Source organism: Myxocyprinus asiaticus, chromosome 5 (genome assembly GCF_019703515.2).
Source record: "Myxocyprinus asiaticus isolate MX2 ecotype Aquarium Trade chromosome 5, UBuf_Myxa_2, whole genome shotgun sequence".
Lineage (NCBI taxonomy): Eukaryota > Metazoa > Chordata > Actinopteri > Cypriniformes > Catostomidae > Myxocyprinus > Myxocyprinus asiaticus.
The window spans coordinates 2,233,364-2,258,593 of NC_059348.1; the positions used below are offsets into that span (position 1 = coordinate 2,233,364).

The following is a 25,230-nucleotide window of genomic DNA, read 5'->3' on the forward strand; positions in this document are numbered from 1 at the left end:
CAGCAGAGGTTGAAAAGTCCTTGTTTGTGCGGGTGAGGAAATGTAGTTCGTCCGTTTTGTTAGGAAGAGAGTGGAGATTCGCTAAGTGAATACTCGGCAGCGCTTTTCGAAATCCGTGCTGACGGAGTTTGACCAGCGCACCGGTTCATCTCCCTCGCCTGCGTCTCTTGAACAGCAGAGCTGCGCCTCCAACTAAAATGTCTAGCAAAACGTCTGAATATTCGAAAACCGGGAAAAGATTGTCTGGTACATGCTGTCGAATGTTCAGCAGTTCATCTCTGTTAAAACTGACTGGAAAAAGATTACTAAACACAGGACCAACAAACAAAAACCACAAATGAACTGAGGAGCTCCACACCGAGGTAGCCATCATGATGATACAATCATGCGCACGTTTTTCTTTTTTCTGTTTTTTTGTTCTGGGGGCAGTTCGGGGTTCGTGATTGTTGCAATAATGTTGGAATTTGGTCTTTATAATTTTGTTTTTGACACACAATCAATTTTTTCTCATATATCAAAATGTCAAGTGTTAATATGAGCGGATTGTCCCTCTCCATGTGGAATGTGAATGGGTTGGGGCACCCCATAAAAAGAAGGAAGGTTATTTCTCTTCTTAAGCGTAAGAAATATGATATAGTGTTTCTTCAAGAAACGCATCTTTCCCCGCAGGAAGCTAAAAAATTTGGGAAGAAATGGGGTGGACATGTTTTCTTTAGTGCTGGCTCAAGTAAGAGCAGGGGAGTCATTACACTGATAAATTAGCATCTACAATTCAAATGTCTCAAACAGATTAAAGATAAATTAGGAAGAGTCATTATTGTTTTAGCAGAAATTCAGGGGCAAATTCTTATTTTGGCTAATATTTACACACATAACATTGATGATCAGGGCTTTTTTATAGATCTTGAAGGGATGTTGCAAGACGCTGGCACCCCTCATGATATAATATTGGGAGAAGACTTTAATCTTTTGATGGACTCAGTCCTTGATCATAGTGAAGCAAAAGTGTGCAAGCCCCCTAGAGAAAAATTGACGCTTCACAGGATGGGTAAAAATCTTGGTCTTACAGATATTTGGAGACTTTTGAACCCATCTGGTAGGGACTATAATTTTTTTTTTTATCAGTCCATAAGATCTATTCTAGAATAGATTTTTATATATATATATATCTAAGTCTCTCATTTCATCCATTGTTGATTGCTCAATTGGGAACATTTTAGTCTCAGATCACACACAGGTGAGTTTAGAGGTGTTGCCACATATGGAGAAAAGGAAATCATATAGTTGGCGTTTTAATGTATCCCTTTTGCAAAATTCTGAATTCCAACAAATGTTAAAGGCTGAAATCAATGTTTATATCGAGACCAACTGGTCTTCATTATCCTCTGTGGGTGTGGCTTGGTAGGCATTGAAGGTGGTTCTTAGGGGACGGATTATACAGTATGCCTCATTCATCAAAAAACCCAAAGCATGAGAACTCGTGGAGTTGGAAGGGAATATTAAAAGTGCCGAGGCAGAGCTGAACTGAATGTCATCTATAATGCTTTTAAAGAATTCTATCTTGATCTCTATAGTTCCACATCTTCGTCTACTAATGAGGATATTAGAAACTTTGTGGAACCATTAGAACTTCCTAAATTGATGGCTGAGCAAAAACATTCTCTTGATTCTGAGATAAACTTGGAGGAGTCTGGTGAGGTTATCAAGGCCTTGCATACAGGCAAGGCTCTGGGGCCAGATGGCTTTGCCGCTGAGTTTTTTGGATCTTATGCTACAGAATTGGCTCCACTTTTGCTAGAAGTTTATAAGGAATCATTAAATGGAAAGCTTCCACCAACCATGACGCAAGCCCGGATCAGTCTGTTTCTTTTTTTTTTTTTTTTTTCTGTTAATATTTTTTATTGATTCAAATAGTTGACAAAGAAAAACAAAACAAATATACATTGAATCAACATTTAACTCACTCTATTACCCCTCCCTGATCACCAACTCCACCCAACCCCCAACGAACATCCCCATGGTCACACATATGTACACACACACACAAAAAAGAAAAAAGTAATAAGAAGGGGGAAAAAAAAAAAGAATATAATAATCATACACATCTAAATCTACACCTCTCTCTCCACAGCTCCTCTTCGTGAGTCCCCCAAAAACTCCAAATAACTGGTGGAGGGGCAGTGGAGAGAGACGCATAGTTTTAAATGTGTGTGTGATAAAAAAAAAAAAATATATATATATATATATATATATATATATATATATATATATATATATATTTTTTTTTTTTTTTTTTTTGGTTTATGCAGGGTTGTTTGTTGAGGGTCAGGGTTAGGTTGGGGATTGAGGACAGGGAGGGGTAATAGTGGGGGTTAAATGTTGATTCTGTGTATATATGTTTTGCTTTTCTTTGTTATATGTATGAATCAATAAAAAATTATAATTAAATTAAAAGAATTCTGTCCTCTCAGCTGCATGTACTGCCAGTGTTACTGAGCAAACCAAAGTCATGAACATAATCCTATATTGAAACTGTACATGAAAATTAACTACTGTAAAAGAGGTTTCCACTCACTCATGGTGTGTAAATAACATCAGATTTATTGCTGAAACCATTACGTTCCTTCAGCCCAACACATTAACAGCTGTGACAAATAATGCTGTCAGGTCAGTTTGACACTCTCCTGTGGAAAGTCCATGCAATCCCTACAAAAACCACAGGACTAAATTCAATTAGCTCTATGCATGGGGATTTATATTTTGTGCCAACAAGACAACATTTGGTGCCATAATGCTGAATTTATAAAGCTGTCTGAAGCAATCTCTAGTCAAAAAATCCTAAAGGCATGTGAAAAATATTCCTATAGGATTCCCAGAATCATAATTTGGAACCAGTTCTAAAGCATCGTAATGGGAATTAAATTCAATAGCCCCGTTCACACATGCAACCAGGTAAATTACAGGAAAATCGTTGGATTGCCTTTACTAGTAAATGTACCACATGTGCTGTTCACACATACCAGCAATATAGAAATTTATAGGAAACTGACAGAGCAAAATTTACCAGTATTTTCAAAAAGGTAGTGTTCACACATGACTTCTAACCTGAAAAATGCATTAGATTTTCTGGAAAAGGCTGTATGTGTGAAAGGGGCTAATGGGAATTAAATGATATTCTGCTGGATAAACTGAAATTCCTTAAGAATTTTGTGCATTTCTTTTTCAAAACTTGTATTGTAGTGCAATAATATCCTGCTCCTGGAGCAACAGAGTTTTAAAATCCTGAAAGATATTCTTTAAATTCCTTTTGGTGTCAATGGCAACTGCATTTTATCTGATCTGGAATCACATTTTAAGAGTTGGTAATAATTGTCAAGTTGTGTTCTTAAAGATGGAGTTTTTGTTTTGTGTTGAAATCTGTCTTGCTTCAAGTACTTTGAGATCAATAATTCAACTTTCATAACAAATTTACTTCAAACGTTACAAATGAAAGATAAAATGTGCATATTAGGTTAAATTAAAGTGCATGCAGAATACGTTTTTAGCTGAGTTGACTGGAGGGTTAATAATAATAAAAAATACTGGACATGGTTGAACAAATATTATAATTTTATATTCTCTTAATTGGCAATATCAAGTATTTTGTGCACATGCTGACACTTTGACCTTTCCAAAAGCTCACTGATTTTACGATGTCTCTGTTAACACATTAATGTGAATTTTACCCCTTGGCAACTCTAAACATGGTTTAAAATAAAATGTATAATAAAAATTATAACCTCAATGCAGAGTCTACTTACATGACAAATGTAGCAAACTGCTTGTCATTAAAATACTTTACAGTACTCAAGAGGAGCTGCAGTATTACCACAGCAGAGTATTCATATACAGTGGAATCAAAAGTATTTGGACACTTAAATCACACTTAAAAATGTCTCATTGTCATTGCATTAAATAACAATACATCAAATCAAGCATATTTAAAATTATATAAATTATAATAATTATTAATAATTCATTAAGTGTATAAAAATATATATTTTTATGTTTTGTTATGTAATGCAATGAAATATGTGCATTTTAAAGTATGACCGCAGTGTCCAAATACTTTTGGGTCCATTGTAGGGACAGAAAAAATGAAGACGAACATTTTATTAATCAACGTAGTTAAAATTCCTAAAGTCCCTAACAAAGAACCGACAGGACAGACACAGTTTGGAGAGGAAAATAGTTAATCAGTCTATCATCTACATACATTATAGACCAACCCCCTTCATGTGTATGACGTGGTTCATAAAAATAACTTCAACAAAGACCTAAAAACAACCAAGCAGAAAAGAGTGCGTGATTTAAGTTCTGAAATATCTATATCCTAAGTACAGCAAAACAATCAAGAGTTATCAAGAAGAACTGATGAATGTCTATACTGTACCTTACTCACTGCAATGAGTCATTACAGACCTGGATAAAATCAACCAGCTCTTGGTCGGTGCAAATATTCAGATAATCACTGAGATGTTGCAAAAAGGTCTTTGATGATTTACAAGAGCAACTTTGACATTATTCAGTCCCTAGTAATAAAATACTCATTGCAGCACTAATAAACAGTCACACTGTCAAAGCCTATGGTTTGTAATCACTTTCAAAACAACACAATCGAATCATTAGACATGTGATCTTAATTTGCCTGGTCATTATTAAACAGCTCATGCTGTAGTGTTCATTAAACGTCAGAAACATTGCTATGACTTACAAATGGCTGTCAGTGTTTAAACCCTGCAATACCATCTGTAGTTTGTATTTGTACTATAAATATAGTGAAAATCTACATTACAATGCGTTTATCAGTTTACCCTTAAAAATAAATAATATAAAACAACAAAAGTAAAAAAAGACACAGACAGGCGAAATAATAAATAAATGCTCTAACATTTACAATAATAATATTAATAATTATAAAACTAATATTTATAATTAATTACTTTTGGGACATTTGCCTGCATGAATATTGCTTAGTCTGAATAACATTAGAATTTTTTTTTAAAACACTCAAAAAAAAAGAACAAATATAGAAGCAGACAATTGATGTGAAACTGCTCAAAATTATATAAAAATAAATAAAAAACATAATATGCACACATGGACAGCTCTATAATTTGTTTTTGGTTGTGCTGGATTTTAAGTGATTAAACCAAATGATGCTCATCCAAAGAACTTTTCATAAAAAGATCAACAAGAAAAGTACAGACATTAAAATAAAATTAATTTTAGATAAATAATAAACTGATTTATCAATCACCTCTGTATGTTTCATCATGAGCTTTTCTTAAGCAAGCCCTTCTGTTTCCATTCTTTGAATAATGCACATTAAAAATATCCTTATAAATAATGTCATATAAACATCATGTACATTTGAATCAAGCACCAACAAATGACTCCAGATTTTCTAGAATTCACAGTTTGCCATGGAGATCCATGTAGTCGGAACGACGAGGATGTCGAGATGATGAACTAAACCTTTTTACTTGTAATTATTTTGATGGCTACGATGCATACGAACCAGCATGGGGCACAAGAACATTAAAATCCAAGAGAAACAGTGGGCCTCATTCGTGAAACACAAGCATCGCATATCTGCATAAAACATTCGTAAAACTGTTGTTTTATAAATTGCTACAACAAATCTACGTAAATAGTCAATAAACCCATTGTTGTGTAAACTGTTGCAATGTTTCCTGCATAAATCATTCGTAAAATGATTTTTGCCTAAATCGTTGCAACGTTTTCTGCATAAATCGTATGTACAACCATTCTTTTGTACACTGTTGCAAAGATTTCAGCGTAAATTGATCATAAAAACATTCTTGCATAAATCATTGCAACAATTTCTGTGTACATTGTTCGTCAAACCATTCTTGTTTAAATCGCTGCAACAATATGTCAATCGTTCGCATAACCATTCTTGCATAAAACGTTTCAACAATTTCTGTGTAAATCGTTCGCAAAACCGTTCTTGCTTAAACCATTGCAACGATTTCTGTATAACCCCTTCGTAAAACCATTCTTGCAATTGATGCACGGGTTTTCTGCATAAATCGTACATAAAACCATTCTTTCATAAAATGTTGTAAAGATTTCTGCGTAAATTGTTGGTAAAACCATTCTCTATATATCGTTGCAACAAGTTCTGTGTAAATTGTTTGTAAAACCTCTTACGAAAACTGTTGCAACGATTTCTGCATAAATCTTTCATACAACCTTTCTTGCGTAAATCATTGCGACAATTTCTACGTAAATCATCTGTAAAACAATTCTTGCATAAATCATTGCGACAAGTTCTGCAAAGATTGTTCGTAAAACCATTCTTACGAAAATTGTTGCAACAATTCCTGCATAAATCTTTCATACATCCATTCTTGAGTAAATCGTTGTGACAATTTCTATGTAAATCATTTATAAATACTTCTTACATAAACTGGTGCATCAATTTGTGTAAATTCTTAAAAGAAAATTCTTGCACAAATTGTTACATCAATTTCAGTGTAAATTGTTCATAAAACCACTTATGTAAATTGGTGCATCAATTTGTGTGTACATCCTTCATAAAACTAATAGCTACACGACACACAGAATTACACACATTCGTACAGCTCGTATTTCACGAACGAGTCATAAAACCATCTTACGTAACTTGTGGCTTCAATTTGTGTAAACTGTTCATAAACAATTCTTGTGAGAACTGTTGCATAAATGTCTTCAACCTTTGGTTTCACAAACCATTTATCCAGAAATTAGTTCTGCTCACGTTTCACGAATGCAATACATTGTATGCAAATGCAGTCTGTGCAAAAGTATGCCATGTTGCAGAAGTGCTTCTAAGTGCTGAAAATGGCGCCCGCACACAACTTGGGAATCAGATACAGATTAAGGTCTTTTTCTGATGTCTGCCGGCGTCGTTGCGAGGGGAAATGTAATTTCCGCACAAGCCGAGCTGTCAATCAAAAATGCCGTTATGGAGATTAATGTATTAAATGTAACTGTATGGATGCTAATAAAGGTGACTGCCATTGCAGATGTTCACAGGAGGTGGCGTGGGACATTGCTAATATGAAAGCTCATCTTATGGTGATGGTGGTGTCCCGAGGAGTTTTGCAGAAGGCATTTAAGATGTCTTGTTCTTTGTGAAGTTAGGCGCTGTTCACTGTCCAGCATTGTGTTTGATGTGGGAGAAATGGCCATCAGGCAGCAGTCCTCCAGACAGTGGTGGTCTATGGTCTGTGAAACCTACAAGAGAGATCATAGAGACACTGGCATGAAAACACAACCTCCACTTAATAACCTTGTGAGACGTCTGAAGTAGGACGAAGCAATGATTTTCTGATTCCATTTGATTCTGATTCAGCCTCTATTTGATTTGACTTTTGCCACTGATTCAGCAAGGAATATTTTGGTTACAATGTAAATTTTATTTCGATATGAATTTGCTGTGAACCATACAAGGAACTAGAGTTCGACCGATAGTGGATTTTGCTGATACCATAACTAAGGTGGTGGGAAAGCCGATAACCGATTAATCTGCCAATAGTTTTTAAAATTGATTTATAGAATGTAAAAAAAAAAATTAAAAAAAAAATCTTATTCTTTCCTTACTATGATGGGCACAGACAAAGAGTCCTAAATGAAACAAATCCCAGAGGCAGTTTATTGTTCAACCAAAATCCCCCCCCCCCCAAAATAATTACGATTTGGTGCATAACGCAGAACACACCAGGGACTCTTATTTTGAAATGACAAAATGATGTCCATCAACTATCACCATAGATTTTTTCCAATAACGATAGTTCCAAAAAGCAACTATCGGCACCAATTAATCGGTAAAACCGATGTATAGGCCTACCTCTACAAGAAACCCTACCACTTGGTTCATTTCTAAAATTGTAAGTCATATCTGAAGTCACATAGTGAGAAAAGGACCCAAATTCGTTATTCACTGAAATCAGGGCTCCAAGCTGTGACTAAATGGTCATATTTTGAGAATGAAAAGACAAACAAAATAAAGCTAACTGGAACAATAATCAGCAGAGTCCAATGAACAGAGCTCTCTGTTACGAACTCCTGTGAGAACCCCCAAAATGTCTCTTTGATTAAACTAGTTTAAAACGAAATGCCCTGACATTCTAAACATCTTTAAAAAGGAAAGCAGGAGGGGCCTGGGAAGCACAGTGAGTAAAGATGCTGACTACCACCCCTGGAGTCGCGAGTTCGAATCCAGGGCGTGCTGAGGGACTCCAGCCAGGTCTCCTAAGCTACCAAAATGGCCTGGTTGCTAGGGAGGGTAGAGTCACATGGGGTAACCTCCTCGTGGTCGCTATAATGTGGTTCGCTCTCGGTGGGGCGCGTGGCGAGTTGTGCGTGGATTCCGCGGAGAATAGCGTGAAGCCTCCACACACGCTAGGTCTCCACGGTAATGCGCTCAACAAGCCACGTGATAAGATGCGCGGATTGACGGTCTCAGAAACAGAGGCAACTGAGATTCGTCCTCCGCCACCCAGACTGAGGCGAGTCACTACGCCACCACAAGGATTTAGAGCGCATTAGGAATTGGGCACTCCAAACTGGGGAGAAAAGGGGAGAGAAAAAAAAAAAATAACAAACAAAATAAAAATAATAATTACTAAAGCAAAACGTGTACATTTTTACAAAAGATCGCTGCAAGCAGCAATGATTGGGGCCAAGCCTCATTGGCATTCACTAAGCACAATGCAAAGTGCTCCAGTACAACAGATGAAAAACTGCAAGACAAGTGGAGGCGGGGTTCGAACACCCAACCTGCTGATATCGTCCGATTCCGCATAACCCAAGAAATCCCAAAAGACACTTTTACGTGGCGCTGTCACCAATCTTGTCAAGTATTCTCAATTCATGGATGCAATGATGCATTCCAAATTTTGTTATGATAGGACAAAGTCTTGCTGAAACACGGCCTGACGTGACTTCAACTTTATTCAGTAATGGTTGCGAAAATCGAAAATACATTGTATTGTGTGGCTTGGCCTGAAGATCATGAGAAAAATCTGGTGAAAATTAGACAGGATGAACCAGAAGAAAAAATAACTATTGTTCTAGGCCAAAGGGTTCAAAAGTAAGAAGCGAAAAAAAAAAGTGAAATTTTGCACTGATGGTGGCGCTATAGAGTTTGACTGGGAGACCCCAAATTTGGCCTGATGACTTTTGAGACCACCCCCAATCAGTGTGACAAATTCCAAAATTTTTCTACCTATGGTTTTATGGGCTGCCATTGACTCCCAGCCTGAAAAAGAATAATAATTGGTGCATGGCCCCTTTAAATAATAAATAATAATGCTAACAGATACAATTTAAAAAAGTAACAGTTCAAATTGTTAAATAGAATTGGTTGAAAAAGGATTTCAAAGTCAGTCTACTGGTGATTTCATGTAGGATTTTACATTTTTAACCAAATAAAACCTGTGATGTTATTCAGATTGTTGTCGTTCACCTGGTCAGATGTCTGCTGGACTCATGTACCTCCATCTCATGGCTCTTAAAATCATTCAGCTCTTTTCTGATGGCAGCCTGCAACGTCAAGAAATAACCAAGTAAAAAACAGTGAAGCTTTCAACACAGTTCGTGCATCACTACATCTGCCTGAAACCCCTTATAATATGCATACACACACAAAACATATGGTAAGATGCAGTATGTTGTTGTTGTTGTTTTTTATTTAACCACGGTTTTAGGCTTCTTGTGCAATCCCAGTAGTGCTAAGCATCTCTGTTATCCCTTCATTTATATAACAGTGTCATCATTACATAATGAAAGTTCAGAGTCGCAATCATCAGTACATGTACGTGTCTCTGAACACACTGCTGTCACCCGTGATCCATGATGTCTGCAGGATTTCTATTCAATTCTATTCTGTCCTGACCCTCAGTCAGCTTAAACCGTCATGACCGAATTATTGAATTTTTATGAAAGATAAACCCAGAAGTCATCCAGTAAGGTTCAGTGAGCTCAGACTGTATTTTGAGAAGCAGAGATGAAACCAGACGGGTGGATTTATCTGATTTGACATCCGGCACTTTCCATGAACTGGGTACAAACTGGAGAGCAACTCTTGAGTTCTAAAGAACGCAGTATGTTTTCATAAAAATGTAACTCTTATTTCAAAAGCTCAAGGAAAATATGATTCCTCACGACATGGCCCCTTAAAAATAAAGCCATGTTTTTAATGACAATGTGTCCTTTTTAAGTCTTAATATTTTAATAAATCAAAAAGGCACTCAAGGCAGTGCTATATTGTGAATATAGTTATTCCATTGCATGTCGTGTCTAACAACACCTGATTATACTCACAATATAGCACAATATTGAGCGCTTTATTGATTAATTCCTTAAACTCTCTGTGGGCAGGGTCAATAGTGTGTAATATGTCTACACTTAATCACTTGATCAAGTCCCTGGAGACATAAACAGTCATTTTTTGAGCTGGGTAATATAGCCAAAAATATTATCACAATATATTTTGTCATATTGTTCAATATCAATATTTATCACAATATATATTTCACACCATTAAGGGGGAAGGTAATAGTAAGAATGGATTAAAAATAACTTGTTTGTTTAAAAGTGAACTCAGGGTAAGCTAACATTTAATATGAAGTTCAAGAAGTATACTCCGTTTAGGATTTAATCCTACATAAGATGTGTGACCTCTTTTCAATTACGTTTAGCCCATTTCATCATCTTCAGTGGACGTTTGACTCTACTGAAAGACTTTCTTGTCACACTCCACACTCCAGCTCAGTAGGTGGCGGTAATGCACCATAAATTGGATTACCAACTGCCAATAAACATCAAAAGATAACGACAAAAATATTTTCTTGCCTTTGACACTGATATGGATCATCATTTTTTTTAAACTAAATAACACATAAATATACAGCAATGATGTTGATGTCAGAATTGTTGTGTTCAGTCGAAAGCTTATTCAGGAAACTAAAGCATCTCTTCCTTAGGCATCCAGTAAAAAAAAAAAAAAAAAAAAAAGAAAAAACATTTTGACCCCTGGTCTCCTAGCCAGTGTACCGCCTATAGAATGTCAATGGAACCTCAGTGTTATGCATCGCTTTGCTAATCTTGTAGGCTCCCTTGATAGAAGGGCTCTGATATAAAACAAAATCATATTAGCTGGATAGCTAGCTGCTAGCTAGCGGCTACCTAGCCTCATTACTGGTTTCCATGACAGCAGGGCTTATGTAGCCACTAGCGAGCTAATACTTCCTAACCATCTGATTTCATGACTGTGATTCAGTTAGCTAGTTGTGTGTATAACTTTGCCAAACTGCTTGCATTTTCAGTGACATGTACCTGATCTGATTGTCTAGATGTAGAACACAAGCAAAATATATCACCCAGCCCTTGTAATATGTGGTATCATTTGAAAGCTTAGATTGTGAATTTTCACAAATTTGCATTAATTAAATTGCATTTATGTTAAATAAAATAACAAGATCTGAAAACCTTTACTTGTAGTCCACTCAGAAGCCGAGATTTTTGACGAAAGAGTGGGGAATCGCAAAATAGACAATGTCTAGGGAGGAGCACATGGTGGTCTGTTTATTGTGATTTTAGATCTGTATATTGTTTCCTAGTATTTGCTGCCATCTAGTGGAATAAATAAACTTTTTGCAGGGACAGAGAGCAAACAGCCTGAATCACAGGCTTTCAAAGACAGGAAAAAAAAAACTAAACAAATGCATACTCATTATAATATTGTCAATATATGCAAAATATAATTTAAGAATTACAAGCTTTTTTCTGTAAAATGAGAATTTTGCCATTAGTCCACAGTATGTGTAAGGTGAGCTTTTAGATTTGGCTGTGAAAAATAGCAGGCAGTAGCCAAAATAATCTTGATGATCAAAATTATTGAAGTGGCACCATTCACACTCGCCTTGTCAGCTGCAGTGAGTCGTGTCCAGGGTTTGTCTGTGCGTCTGTCGTAATCCTGAGCGTCTGCCACCTCCACGTAATCGCAGAACTGGATCAGGATCTTGGCTTGACGTAGCTCCCCCACTGTGGGTCTCTGACTCAACTGAAACAAAACACTTCAGTGAGGTCACCACTAATCAAAAATTTCCTTCCCATTTTACAGCACAGACTCAAATCACACGGTCACTAGACACTGGAATGATCTGTTCATGTTTGTTCGTCATACCTTGCATGCGAGTCTGCGCCTAATCTCTCTCTTTTCCTCCAACTGCTCCTGCTCATTACGAGCTGCAGGACAGAAACAGGTCAGAGCTCAGACAGGGTCACATGATGATGAGATGACCCAGTACCAATAATCATGGAAAAACCTAAATTTCAATAACACACTTTGTTTTTACACTCTTCATTTTATTCTATGAGACAGCAGGGTTCTAAATGACCCAGGGCTTGGGCCAAAAATGCAACAAATTTGCTAAAAATGTGCTTGATATTTAAAATATCCAAAACTGTGTTAAAGTGCTATTAAATGCCATTTATCGTGAGAACAGCAGTGTTGGATCACGATTTAATGATTCATCAATCGTTTATTATTTGCTGTTGATAATTGAATTGATCAAAAATAGAAATTAAACAAACAATAGTAATTAAACCAGCTTTAGGACCCCAGAGCAGCCGACTTCTCTTTAGCTACAGAGCATGTCAAGTCACTCTGTGAAGATAATCTCAAGATCTACACATCGTATCACGCTTGCATGTGGGCTTTTTTTTTTTTTTAACAAGGAGCATCTGCTCTAAGTAACTGGTGCATTCATATTCTGCTTATGTTTCATGATGTTACTCGTGAAAATGTAACAAAAACGCAACTTCTGTTTAACTTGTATGTAATTGTGGTTTCACTTACAAATATATGGCTAATACTCGCTATACTTTGGTGTGCAAGTGCTTGTTGTATTCTACTCATTTAAAACGTTTCCTACAACATCTAACACATCATGACTAGCTGAACTGTATGATGTTTCGACATATATGGGTGTTTATTCAACTTCATGTTTCACGGGTTGATTTTTTTATTAAAACAACTTCAAATAATTAAACATTTTTTGGAAATCTATTATAAAAATACAAATTATTTTTGTACAAATTATCTAAAAGAGTGAAATAAACAAACCATTTCACTATTTAGTCTGTGAAATTATTTATATAATTATTGTGCTGATTGTATCTGTTAGTGTTCTTATTCTTCTGCTGTTGATGTCTATGGCAGCCCTTAGAACTGTACATAGGAAAGTTATGAAATTTTGCACACTGATAGAGGACACTCTCAAACTGACTGAAATTTGGTGTCTCTCACTCAAACTCTCTAGCGCCACCAACAGTTCAAAGCTTTACTTACGTTTCGGCCTATAACTTTTGAACCACAAATCCTAGAAACCAAATTATTTTTCCTCTGATTCCTTGGGTCATGCCACATGGGGACATATTGCATTGTTTTTCAGCTCCGCCCACTCGATTCTCTGCCATTTCAAATTTTCAGAAAAAAAACTCCCCCTAAACTATATGTCTGATTAGCAAAAATGAATCATGTAACATCTAAGGACACTCACGATAAAATGTTATGAGAATTATTAAGATAGACCTGACCGTTCTCGATCAAAAGCTTCAAAGAATTAGATTGTGAACATGCCAAAATAGACATGGACATGAGCACTGTTTTAACGTATTGACAAGAAACTTGACATGTCATCACAAGCATGATCTGACGGTACCTGTAGCGTTTCGGCACAGTGCCACCTAGTGGTCAGGAGAAATGAAAAATGGCTATTTTTGCTTATACTGTAACTCCTGAATAGTTTGGCCTAAAATTGAGGCTGGTCTCTTTAGATTTCTGGGGTCATGTCGAGTACGGTTATACCCAGTTTGCCATGGTCTGCCATAATTCCTGTCCGCCATTTTGAATTTTACAAAAAAACAACTTTTCCAACCTCCTCCTAGACCGTTTGTCTGATTCGCTTGAAATTTGTTGTGTATCATCTAGGGAGACTGCAGACAAAAATGTATTAAAAGCTTTTTGATAGACACACTGTTCGTGAATTAAACTTCAACGAATTAGACTGCAAGCACGCCAAAATGGACGTGAGGCTATAACTACGCAACGCTTTAGTGTAATGGCACAAAACTTTTCATCATAAGCATGACCTGAGTATACAGTCATATGAAAAAGAAAGTACACCCTCCTTGAATTCTATGATTTTATGTATCAGGGCATACTAAAAATCATCTGGTCCTTAGCAGGTCTTAAAATTAGGTAAATACAACCTCACATGAACAACAACACATGACATATTACAACATGTCATGATTTATTTAACAAAAATAAAGCCAAAATGGAGAAGCCATGTGTGAAAAACTAAGTACACCCTTACTGCTTCCATGGGAATCAAGAGGCTAAGTAGTAGCCAGGTGCTGCTAATCAAATGCCCTTGATTCATTGATCATCAGCAAGTGTGACCACCTCTATAAAAGCCGAAGTTTTAGCAGTTTGCTGGTCTGGAGCATTCAGGTGTGTGTTAACACAATGCCAAGGAGGAAAGACATTAGCAATGATCTTAGAGAAGCAATTGTTGCTGCCCATCAATCTGGGAAGGGTTATAAGGCCATTTCCAAAAAATGTAAAGTCCATCATTCTACAGTGAGAAAGAGTATTCACAAGTGGAAAACATTCAAGACAGTTGCCAGTCTTCCCAGGAGTGGACGTCCCAGCAAATTCACCCCAAGGTCAGACCGTGCAATGCTTAGAGAAATTGCAAAAAACCCAAGAGTTACATCTCAGACTCTACAGGCCTCAGTTAGCATGATAAATGTTAAAGTTCATGACAGTACAATTAGAAAAAGGCTGAACAATTATGGTTTGTTTGGAAGGGTTGCAGGAGAAAGCCTCTTCTCTCTAAAAAGTAGTCAGAAGATATGAAAAATATCTATTTTTGCTTTTAACTTCTGAAAAGTTTGGCCTAAAATCATGAGACATTTTTAGATTCATTAGCGCATACCAAGTTGAATGATACCCAGTTTTCCTATGTCAGCCATTTTGAATTGTCTTAAATTGCTACCTGTTACAAATGCAAATTTGGTATGTGTCTTCGGGGCCATGTCCTGAAGGTACTCAAAATGTTTGGGGACAGCACCACCTAGTGGTCAAAAGATATAAAGAAATGCTTATAACTTTTGATTAATTTGGCCTATTGTCATGAGACATTAGTCGTTAGCTTTCTTGGGTCATGCCGAGTATGTTGATACCAAATTTGCCATCGTCAGCCATACTACCTGTCCACCATTTTTAATTGAATTGAAAACCTACTTTTTCGAACTCCTCCTAGAACGCAAGTCCGATTTTCCCGAAATTTTGCTTGTATCATCTAGAGACACTTGTGACAAAAATATATGGATCTGAGGATCTGAGGTTGTGTCTCTTGAACACTTTGGTTTTCTGACATGAAACTTCATACATTGCATTGTGAAGCACTTATAATGCCATATCAATTTGGTGACAGTATCACCTATTGGTCAAAATGTATTAGCATTTGCATAACACTAAGTAATAAAACAAATTTTTTTTTTCACCACTGTGCTTAAAATCATTACTGCAATTCTATATTCAATCTAAATGTTTGCCATTGGTGTGCTTGACCCCGTAATAGCAGCTTGCAGACATATTTATAAAGAATTATGACTGTCCCACGGTTGTGGCATCATTTCCACACACCAAAATATTTGGCCACTAATAAAGTTTTAAAAAAAGTTAATGTGGTTGCTAACCAAGTGGACAAAAGTGTCAGTGAAGAGCATGCTTGAGTGGAAATATGAGAAAAAACAAAGAAAAATCAAGGCAAATATCAAATGTGAGCAGAATATTTTTATTGGGCACCATTTCCAATCAAGCTGTAATTTTGCCAAATTACGCAAAACAAAAATAGAAAATATTATTTTGTTGTTTGTATTTACGATACATCAAATGCTGTCTAAAGAGAAAAGAGTTTGTCATTTTATTTGAAAACTGTTAATTTAATTTTCATTAGCGTCATTTCCAGCACAGAACTCTATAAAACAAAATCCAGAATTTGAGATGTCCTGGAAATGACACTGTTGTGGGAAAAATGAAAGAAATTACATAAATCGCCTGTGATGCATGTACATGTAGTACAATGTTGGACATTGCTATTAGACCAAAAAAAATTAATTAAAAAAAATGAGTGTGATTTTTTTTCTGAAATGACTACTTTCTAGAAATCCAAATTGTGTTAAAAGTGCCCAAAGTTGAAGCAGCACACATACAGTCCAGCTTCTAAACTTTAAAATGCTGTAATACATTTTCGTTAACAGTTGTCGATCAAGGACACTTCTGAAAATGTGCAACCCTTGATCACAGTCATACTCGTTATTGTTGTATACAGTAGACTGCAGTATTCGACATGAGAACGGTTGTGTAGGATCACAGTGCGAGATGTTACTCACGTTTAAGGATGTTTCTCTGCTCCAGTTCTTCCGCTGTGGGTCTCTGACTCAATCTCCTGATTAACACACACAAACACAAGTTCAAAACTTCAGTCAATCTGACTGAATCTAGATCATTAAGCAGTTTGAGGTTTGGGTTCCGTTCCCTGTAAATTACAATCAATTAGACTTAATTAAAAAGTTTGTAATGGTTCTCATTGACCTACACCTGATAACCATTTTATACTTTACGGACATTATTAGGAAATACTTAAAATATACACCTAGAAATCACTTTTTCATTTTTTCACCAAAATGAAAATACACGGAATAAAATCCCAAAATGCACTTTCATTGCCAAAGTGTGTGTACCGTGTGAGTTTGGTTCCTATCTGCTGTCTGGACTGCAGTCTCTCCTCATCCGTTTGCACTGGTAAGATGTTCTTGTCTTGAAGCTCTCGCTCAGACGGTCTGTTACTCAGCTTCACTGCAAGAGAGTCTTTCCTCAAGATCTTCAATGCCAGCGTGCCTACACACACACACACACAGCAAAACAGATCTGTCAACAAAGCTTGAAAAAAAAGAGGGGTGCGCTTCAAATCAACTTTCCAAACCAAAGAACTACATCAACATTTCACCAACAGTACAGTCATCTGCTCTGCTCCACGGCAGAGTCACGATAAGCCTGTCAGAGTTTTGTAATAATTCCCAGCTGCCTGTACGTTATCCTGCTTATTCTGCAGCTACTTGCCAAATTACTAATTAAATGGACATGAATGTATGTGTTATTTTATTTCTAATTTGAAATATTTTATTGCTGATTTAAATTATATTATTTGAACATAATCTTTCCTCATTCAAGTATATGTGAGCAGCACTTGCATGACTAGAAAACAGCTGCCTGGTGACCTGACTGACCTCTGCTCTACTGTTCAGCGACACTGTTGCCATCATATGAGGACTCACTTGTGAAGAAAGAATCATACTCCTCCACATCTTCATCTTCCTCCTCATCCTCCTCTTTATACATGCTGGGCAGATCCTCATAATCGGATTCATTGGGAATGTTTTCTTTATCATCATCACAGTCAATCACCACTGATGGCAGAGGAACACTGTACTGCCCCACAGAGCTGCAAAACATTCACAAAAACATCAGGTTTACAGTAGTCAAATGTATCTCAGACAAAATTATACCAGAATACTCAAGCAGTGGTGTGTAGCACTTAAGCACATTTCTTTGAATATTTCTATATTATTTCAGTTGACTAACTTTTACTTTACTACATTTTGAAGAGAAAATTATTACTTTTACTCTGTTACATTTCTCCAGACCCTTTCGTTACTTTTGCAAAAAATAACTTGCAATTTAATGATCTGGACTCAGCGGGGCAGTTGCGTGGCGCCATGCGAGGTTTGGATGTGTGAACGGTGAGCTCTGTTGATTTTGCTAGTTTTAAAACTTTTTGTGTGATAAACCTGAGAGATTCAATACACCCTGTTCCATAACTGTTCTATGAAGACAATATGTCAAAGAATTCAAAATCCTCGGGCTCTGGAGACATTTAAAGACACTTATGTGCTCAAGCTGAGGCCATTTGTGTTTCTTTTTGTGTTGGTTCCGCCTAGCGGCTGGAGTTTATTTTGTGGAATAACACTCCTTTGAGACAGTTTGTGGATGAACCTGCACGTTCTTTGTGCTTATGCCTCCTCTTTGATGGAGTGTTTTGTGGAATATTTCTTGCAAATTATTAGAGTGATTAGGGCATCTTTTCCACTCATGTAACAGCCAAATGGGCCGGCTCACTGAACATTTGTTCGTCTTTTTTGTGCTGGTTCTGCTAGCGGCTGGAGCTTGTTTTGTGGAGGAACACACCTTCGGGACAGTTAGGTGGATGAATCTACACGTTTATTGTGCTTATTCTGCCTATTGGCTGAATTTGAATTTGTTTTATAGATTATTTTCTGTTGTGTAATTCTGTCTCACAAAATGTGTATAGAAGCACCGGACTTGAACAATTCATTGGCAAAGTTGTTGCGGGCACTCTCGTAGGCGTACATGGACTGTTTGAGTTTAGAGGGATGGACGCCAGTTGGCGCTGCCGTGCGCGGGGTTAATGCGCATGTTTTTCTTCTTTCTGTTTTTTTTATTTTCTGGGGGATGTTTGGGGGTTGATTGTTGCACCAATGTTGGAATTTGGTCTTTATAATTTTATTTTTAGCACACAATCTATTTTTTCTCACATGTCAAAATGTAAAGTGTTAATATGAGCGGATTGTCTCTCTCCACGTGGAATATGAATGGGTTGGGTCACCTCATAAAAAGGAAGGAAGGTTATTTCTTTTCTTAAATGTAAGAAATTTGATATAGTATTTCTTCAAGAAACGCATCTTTCGCCGCAGGAAGCTGAAAAATTTAGGAAGATATGTTTTCTTTAGTGCTGGCTCAAGTAAGAACAGGGGAGGCACTGATAAGTAAACATCTACAATTCAAATGTCTCAAACAGAGCAAAGATAAATTAGGAAGAGTCTTTATTGTTTTAGCAGAAATTCAGGGGCAATGGCTGATTTTGGCTAATATTTAAGCCCCGAATGCTGATGATCAGGGCTATTTTTTTTTATAGATCTTGAAGGGATGTTGCAAGCCATTGGCACCCCTTATGACATAATATTGGGAGGACACTTTAATCTTTTGATGGACTCGGTCCTTGATCATAGTGAAGCAAAAGTGTGTAAGCCCCCTAGAGCAACACTGTGTAAATATCTTGGTCTTACAGATATTTGGAGACTTTTGAACCCATCTGGTAGGGACTATAAATGTTTTTCATCAGTCCATAAAATTTATTCTAGAATTGATTTTTCTTTTTTTTTATTATATATATATATATATATCTAAGTCCCTCATTTCATCTGTTGTTGATTGCTCAATTGGAAACATCTCAGATCACACCCTGGTGAGTTTAGAGGTGTTGCCACATATGGAGGAAAATAATTCATATAGTTGACACTTTAATGTATCCCTTTTGCAAAATTCTGAATTCCAACAAATGTTAAAGGTTGAAATCAATGTTTATATGGAGACCAACTGGCCATCAGTATCCTCTGTGGACGTGGCTTGGGAGGCACTTAAGGTGGTTCTTAAGGGTCGGATCATACAGTATACCTCATTCATCAAAAAATCTAAACCTCGTGGAGTTGGAAGGCAATATTAAAAGTGCCGAGTTAGAGCTGAAGTGCCGAATGTCGTCTGATGGCCTCAGAGAATTGACCCGATTGAAATACAGATATAATACTATTTTGTCACGGAAGGTGGAGTTTTGTCTATTCAGGGCAAGACAGTCATACTTTGAGTCGGGGGACAAAGCAGGGAAGCTTTTGGCTAGATATATAAAACAGAAAGAGTATTTTTCTACCATTCCCTCAGGCCATTAATATTAATAATGCTTTCAAAGAATTCTATCTTGATCTATATAGCTCCACATCTTCGTCTACTGATGAGGATATTAGAAACTTCGTGGAACCATTAGAACTTCCTAAACTGACAGCTGAGCAAAAAAATTATCTTGATTCTGAGATAACCTTGGAGGAGCTTGGCGAGGTAATTAAGGCTTTGCATACAGGCAAGACTCCGTGGCCAGATGGCTTTGCCACTGAATTTTTTAGATCTTATGCTACGGAACTGGCTCCACCTTTGCTAAAAGTTTATATGGAATCATTAAAGAATGGAAAGCTTCCACCAACCATGACACAAGCCTGGATCAGTCTGATTCTTAAAAAGGACAAAGATCCAAGCGAGTGTAAGTGTTAACGTCCAATTTCCCTGATCCAGCTAGATGTTAAAATATTGTCAAAAATTCTGGCTAATCGATTAAGTAAAGTTATAACATCTCTTATACATATAGACCAGGTGGGGTTTATCCGGGGCCGCAGCTCTTCTGATAACATTAGGCGTTTCATCAATATCATGTGGTCAGTGGCGAATGATCAGACTCTGGTCGCTGCCATCTAACTTGACGCCAAAAAGGCGTTTGATATGGTAGAATGGATTATCTTTTTAAGATTTTGGAAACATACGGGTTTGGGAATATTTTTATTTGATGGATTAAGTGACTTTATAGACATCTGGTAGCGGCGGTACAAACAAATGGATTAATTTCAGATTAATTTACTCTGGATAGGGGCACCCGGCAGGGTTGCCCTCTTTCCCCATTATTATTCTGTCTTGCCCTGGAACCATTAACAGCTGCGATAAGAAAGAAAGATGATTTTCCAGGGGTGGTTGGGGGAGGTATGGCGCATAAGCTTTTGCTTTACACAGATGATATTTTGTTATTCGTCTCTGACCGCATTAGATCTATGCCTTGCCTCCACAGAATTATTCATTCCTTTTCTAAGTTCTCGGGATACAGAGTCAATTGGTCTAAGTCCGAAGCTTTGGCTCTAACAGCATACTGCCCAGTAACGGCTTTTCAGCCGGGCACCTTCCAGTGGCCCAAACAGGGCATTAAAGTATTTGGGCATTTTATTCCCAGCAAATTTGTCTGATTTAGTTAGAGTTAATTTGGACACTTTAATAAACAGGTTTGAGTGATGTGGGCAGGTGGGCTTAATTACATTTATCTATGATTGTGAAGGTTAATGTTATTAAAATGAATTGTATTCCAAAATTTAACTACCTGCTACAATCGCTCCCTGTAGATGTCCACCTCTCTTATTTCAAGCAATTTTATAGCATAGCGAAGTCCTTCATTTGGAATGGTAAACATACCCAGATTACATTTCAATTAGTTACATAGGCCGATTGACAAATGTGGACAAGGCCTACCCAAGATTTAGTTTTATTATTATGCATTCGGTCTCAGACATTTGGCTCATTGGTCGCTTCCACCTGAAAGAGCCCTTCCCTGGTTTTGTATTGAACAGGAAGTTCTTGCCCCTATTTTGCCATTGCAAAGCCTATCAAACTAATCGGAGAAATTAAGTTACACCCCGTTATCTCGCATTTGCACTCGGAATGGACAAAAGTGTCCAGAGTGTTTAATTTATACATTTATTTGTTGCCTCGAGCATATGGCAGAATCCAAAATTATGTATTAATAAGTCCCCTTTCTGCTGGTCAGACTGGATTGTGAGGGGGGGTTACTACACTCAGTGACCTATATGAGAGTGGAGTGTTGAGATCTTTTGAAAATTTGGTTCAACATTTTGGGATTCCCAGATCTCAGTTTTATAGATGTTTACAGCTACGCCACCTGCTCTGCACTATTTTTGGGAGAAGCATTCACCCCCCTAAAGCTGCAGATAATCTGGGAATGGTGTTTACTGCTTTTGGAGGCATCAGTGTATTACTCCCTGCTAATTCATACTTTGGGAGATGGAGCTTAACTTCTACCAAGAGATTATGGGAGAAATTTTTCAACTTGGTATTGGAGGATGGAGTGTGGGCTAGGATTCTAAAAAACATCAAGTCTGCATCTAAAGATGCAAGGGTGCGCCTTATGCAATTCAAGATTTTACATAGATTTTATTGGACCCCCTCTAGATTGTATGGGCTTGGTCTTAAAGACACCTGCTGGTGATGCCAATCAGAGGATGGAGACACGGCCCATGTTTTTTGGTGGTGTGTTGAGATCCAGGAGTTTTGGTTGAGGGTTCAGAGTTTTGTGTGTAACGTGTTGGGCACCTGGGTTTCATTTTGCCCCAGACTCTGTGTTTTGGGCGATAGGGCGGTCATCGATGTGGGGAATAGTCACAAACAGAATTGGGTTCTGACCAGTGTGATGATCACCAGGCAGATTATTTTGAGGGGTTGGAAGTCGGCTGGGGCACCCCATTTCGGGAGTGGTGCACGGAGATGGGGAGGGTGGTGGCTTTTGGTGGTGCACGGAGATAGGGTGGGTGGCGGCTTTTGGAAGATGGGGTAACTTGGATTGGTTTGTTGGGAAATAGGGTAAATATTTTGAGGGGGGCGGTGGAGAGAGAGGTGGAGGTATAAATGTGTGTGGCTAATATATATTTGTTTTGTGTTTGTTTGCTTTTTTGTATGTATAGTCATATGTGACCACAGGGATGTTTGTTGGTGGTCAGGTCTGGGTTGGGGATTGGGAGGGGTGGTTGTGGGTTTTAAATGTTGATTCCATGTATACATGTTTTGCTTTTCTTTATTTAAATGTAGGAATCAATAAAAATTTTTTAATTACAAACAATATATATATATATATATATATATATATATAATCCGGACACAGCAGTTAACAGCTCACTGGAGGGGAAGATTAATGACTTAAATTTGGGTCTGATCTTCACACAAAACCATCGTATGACTTCAAAAGACTTGGAATATAAAAGCAAATGCAAATGCAAATGCAAAAGCTGGATGAACCACTTTTATGGTGTTTTTATTAGAGGTAGACCGATATATCGCTTTTACTGATTAATTGGTACCGATAGCTGCTTTTTGGAACTGTCGGTTATCGGAAAAAAAAAACTATTCCTCATCAATAAACCTATAAATACTTGCATATAGAGCATTGTAACTAGGTAAACCGATAGTGGATTTTGCCGATACCCATAACCAAGGTGGTGGGAAAGACCGATAACCATTTAATTGGCTGATAGTTTTTTTAATCTATTTATAGAACGTAACTTTGAACCTTACTATGACGGGCACAGACAAAGAGTCCAAAATGTATAAAGTCCCAGATGAAGTTATGTAGTATTGTGCAATCAAAATCCCAATAATAACCAGAAAAATTAAGATTTGGTGCATAATGTTGGACTTTTAAGTATAAACAAGCCTGATACAAACCGGGAACTCTTATTTTGAAATGACGAAATGAAAAAACTAAACTATCGCCATAGATTTTTCCAATAATCGATAGTTCCAAAAGGCAACTATTGGCACGGATTAATCTGTAAAACCGATATATCAGTCTACCTCTATTTGTAACAGAGCCAAGTCTCTTATTTCAAAATAAAAGTCCCCAATGTACTTCAAACTTTTTTATAGTTAAAAGTCCTGCTTTATGCACCACATCTAAATTTTTCTGATTATTAAAGGGATTTTGGTTGCACACACTGCTTTTGGGATTTGCGACTCTTATGGCCTCAATGTCTGTGCCCTTCATAATAAGGAAAGACTAAGAACATTTTTTATCATTCTATAAATCAATTTAAAAAAAAACAATTGGATGATAAATCGATTATCGGCCTTTTCCACCACCTCAGTTATCTGTACCGGGTAAATCCACTATTGGTCGACCTCTATTATTTTTTTTTATTATTATTTGAAGCCAGTCCTGGTTCATTTTCATTACATGGAAAAGAGTGGCCAAGATATTCTTACATTTTGTTTTCGATAACGAAATCACAAATCTAACACGCATCCACTGGTGGGATATGCATTAAATAGAGATTGGCAGACTGCTGGCTATATGATACAATGCCAGTCTGATACCCATCGGGTAATTACAGAATGCAGCAGTGCTGTTAAAGTGGGTTATGAAGTGTGTGCTGGTGTGTAAACTGGATCAGTGACAGCACTGGTGTAACAGAGAACATCCTGGACTCTGTAGGAGTTCTACGAAGATGTTAAAGGAACATTACAGGTTATTTGAATTCCTTACTTAGTATTTCATTTTAAATCTCTGTTATTTGAGCTGTAAATTCATTGATTTTGAGGTGGGACAACTTTCTACATGTGGGTGGAGTCTGCTCCTTGTAAACAGTGCTTTATGGAGAGTTATGTCTAGGGAATCATAAAGAACTGAACAATTCTGGTCCATATATCTCTTAACAATTCCATTAAATATTTTTTTCTCCCCACACCCAATAACTGATCCTAACAAAATATTAAACAAAAATACTTTTTCATTTAGTAGGCCTAAATAGTTCTAAAAACCATCAGTGTTGGCTAGTGACATGTTACAAAAACATTAGCACTTGCAAATAGAGTACACTAATTCCTTCCATTCCCTTTTAAAATGTGCATAATCAGATAACAAGTTACTTTTCTATGGATTATGTGATTACTTTTTTACTACATTACCAATCAGCCAATGAACTGACTACGCTCCTGAAACTGAACAATGTGTGGTCTGGTTCCTCAATAACAGAGAAAAACGGTTGAGCAAAGCAATCTTAAAATTAAACATACTGTACATGCATGTTATCATTGTCTTGCATCTTGCGGAAAATAGTTTCAGGCTTTCTGGTGTCCATTTAAACAAGCTCAATGTGGACAGTCATGTGTTTTTGCACTTTAGGGACAATAAATGCTCTTTTTGGACTAGGGAGGAAGTTTTGAGTTCTGAAAGTTACAATATATTTTCATTGTACAATGAACTCTTGTCTCATAAGATCAAGAAGACCAAATTTGAATCATTTACACACATCGGCAGAAATAAACGTGTTCTTTGAGGACGTACCTCTCCAGTCTGTGCAAGGTGAGCGCCAGCGCCTTCTGGAGCTCGTCGATGATGCTGCTGGATGTGTGAACACTGCCATACTGCAGCTGCAGCGGCTGACCATACTGCAGGAAGGGTGGGGCTTTCTGCATGAATGACAGCGGCGAGGAAGAGGAGGGCGGTACATAGATCATGACTTTTTTTGGAGGTAGAGGAGGAGAAAGCTTTCCCTGTGTACATGACAACTTCAACTGACAAGAGTCTGAAGACACAAAAGAGAAAACGTATACACATGAACAAACCTAAAGTAATTGTAGAGCCGAGG

At 37.2% G+C, this 25,230-nt stretch overlaps 1 protein-coding gene across 2 annotated transcripts in view; it reads right to left on the reverse strand.

The window, feature by feature from the left end:
* Nucleotides 1-2,393: 2,393 nt before the first annotated feature.
* The window catches only part of LOC127440753 (phosphatase and actin regulator 1-like), a 55,703-nt gene continuing 32,866 nt past the window's right edge, over nucleotides 2,394-25,230 (reverse strand). For both annotated transcript variants that reach the window (XM_051697587.1, XM_051697586.1), the window contains exons 6-13: nucleotides 24,927-25,167; nucleotides 17,467-17,633; nucleotides 16,873-17,029; nucleotides 16,522-16,577; nucleotides 12,239-12,300; nucleotides 11,975-12,115; nucleotides 9,518-9,594; nucleotides 2,394-7,284 (exon numbers count right to left, since the gene is read on the reverse strand). In XM_051697587.1, the coding sequence (XP_051553547.1) occupies nucleotides 7,269-7,284; nucleotides 9,518-9,594; nucleotides 11,975-12,115; nucleotides 12,239-12,300; nucleotides 16,522-16,577; nucleotides 16,873-17,029; nucleotides 17,467-17,633; nucleotides 24,927-25,167 (917 nt within the window). In that variant the 3' untranslated portion in view covers nucleotides 2,394-7,268. The remainder of the gene's footprint in view (nucleotides 7,285-9,517; nucleotides 9,595-11,974; nucleotides 12,116-12,238; nucleotides 12,301-16,521; nucleotides 16,578-16,872; nucleotides 17,030-17,466; nucleotides 17,634-24,926; nucleotides 25,168-25,230) is intronic.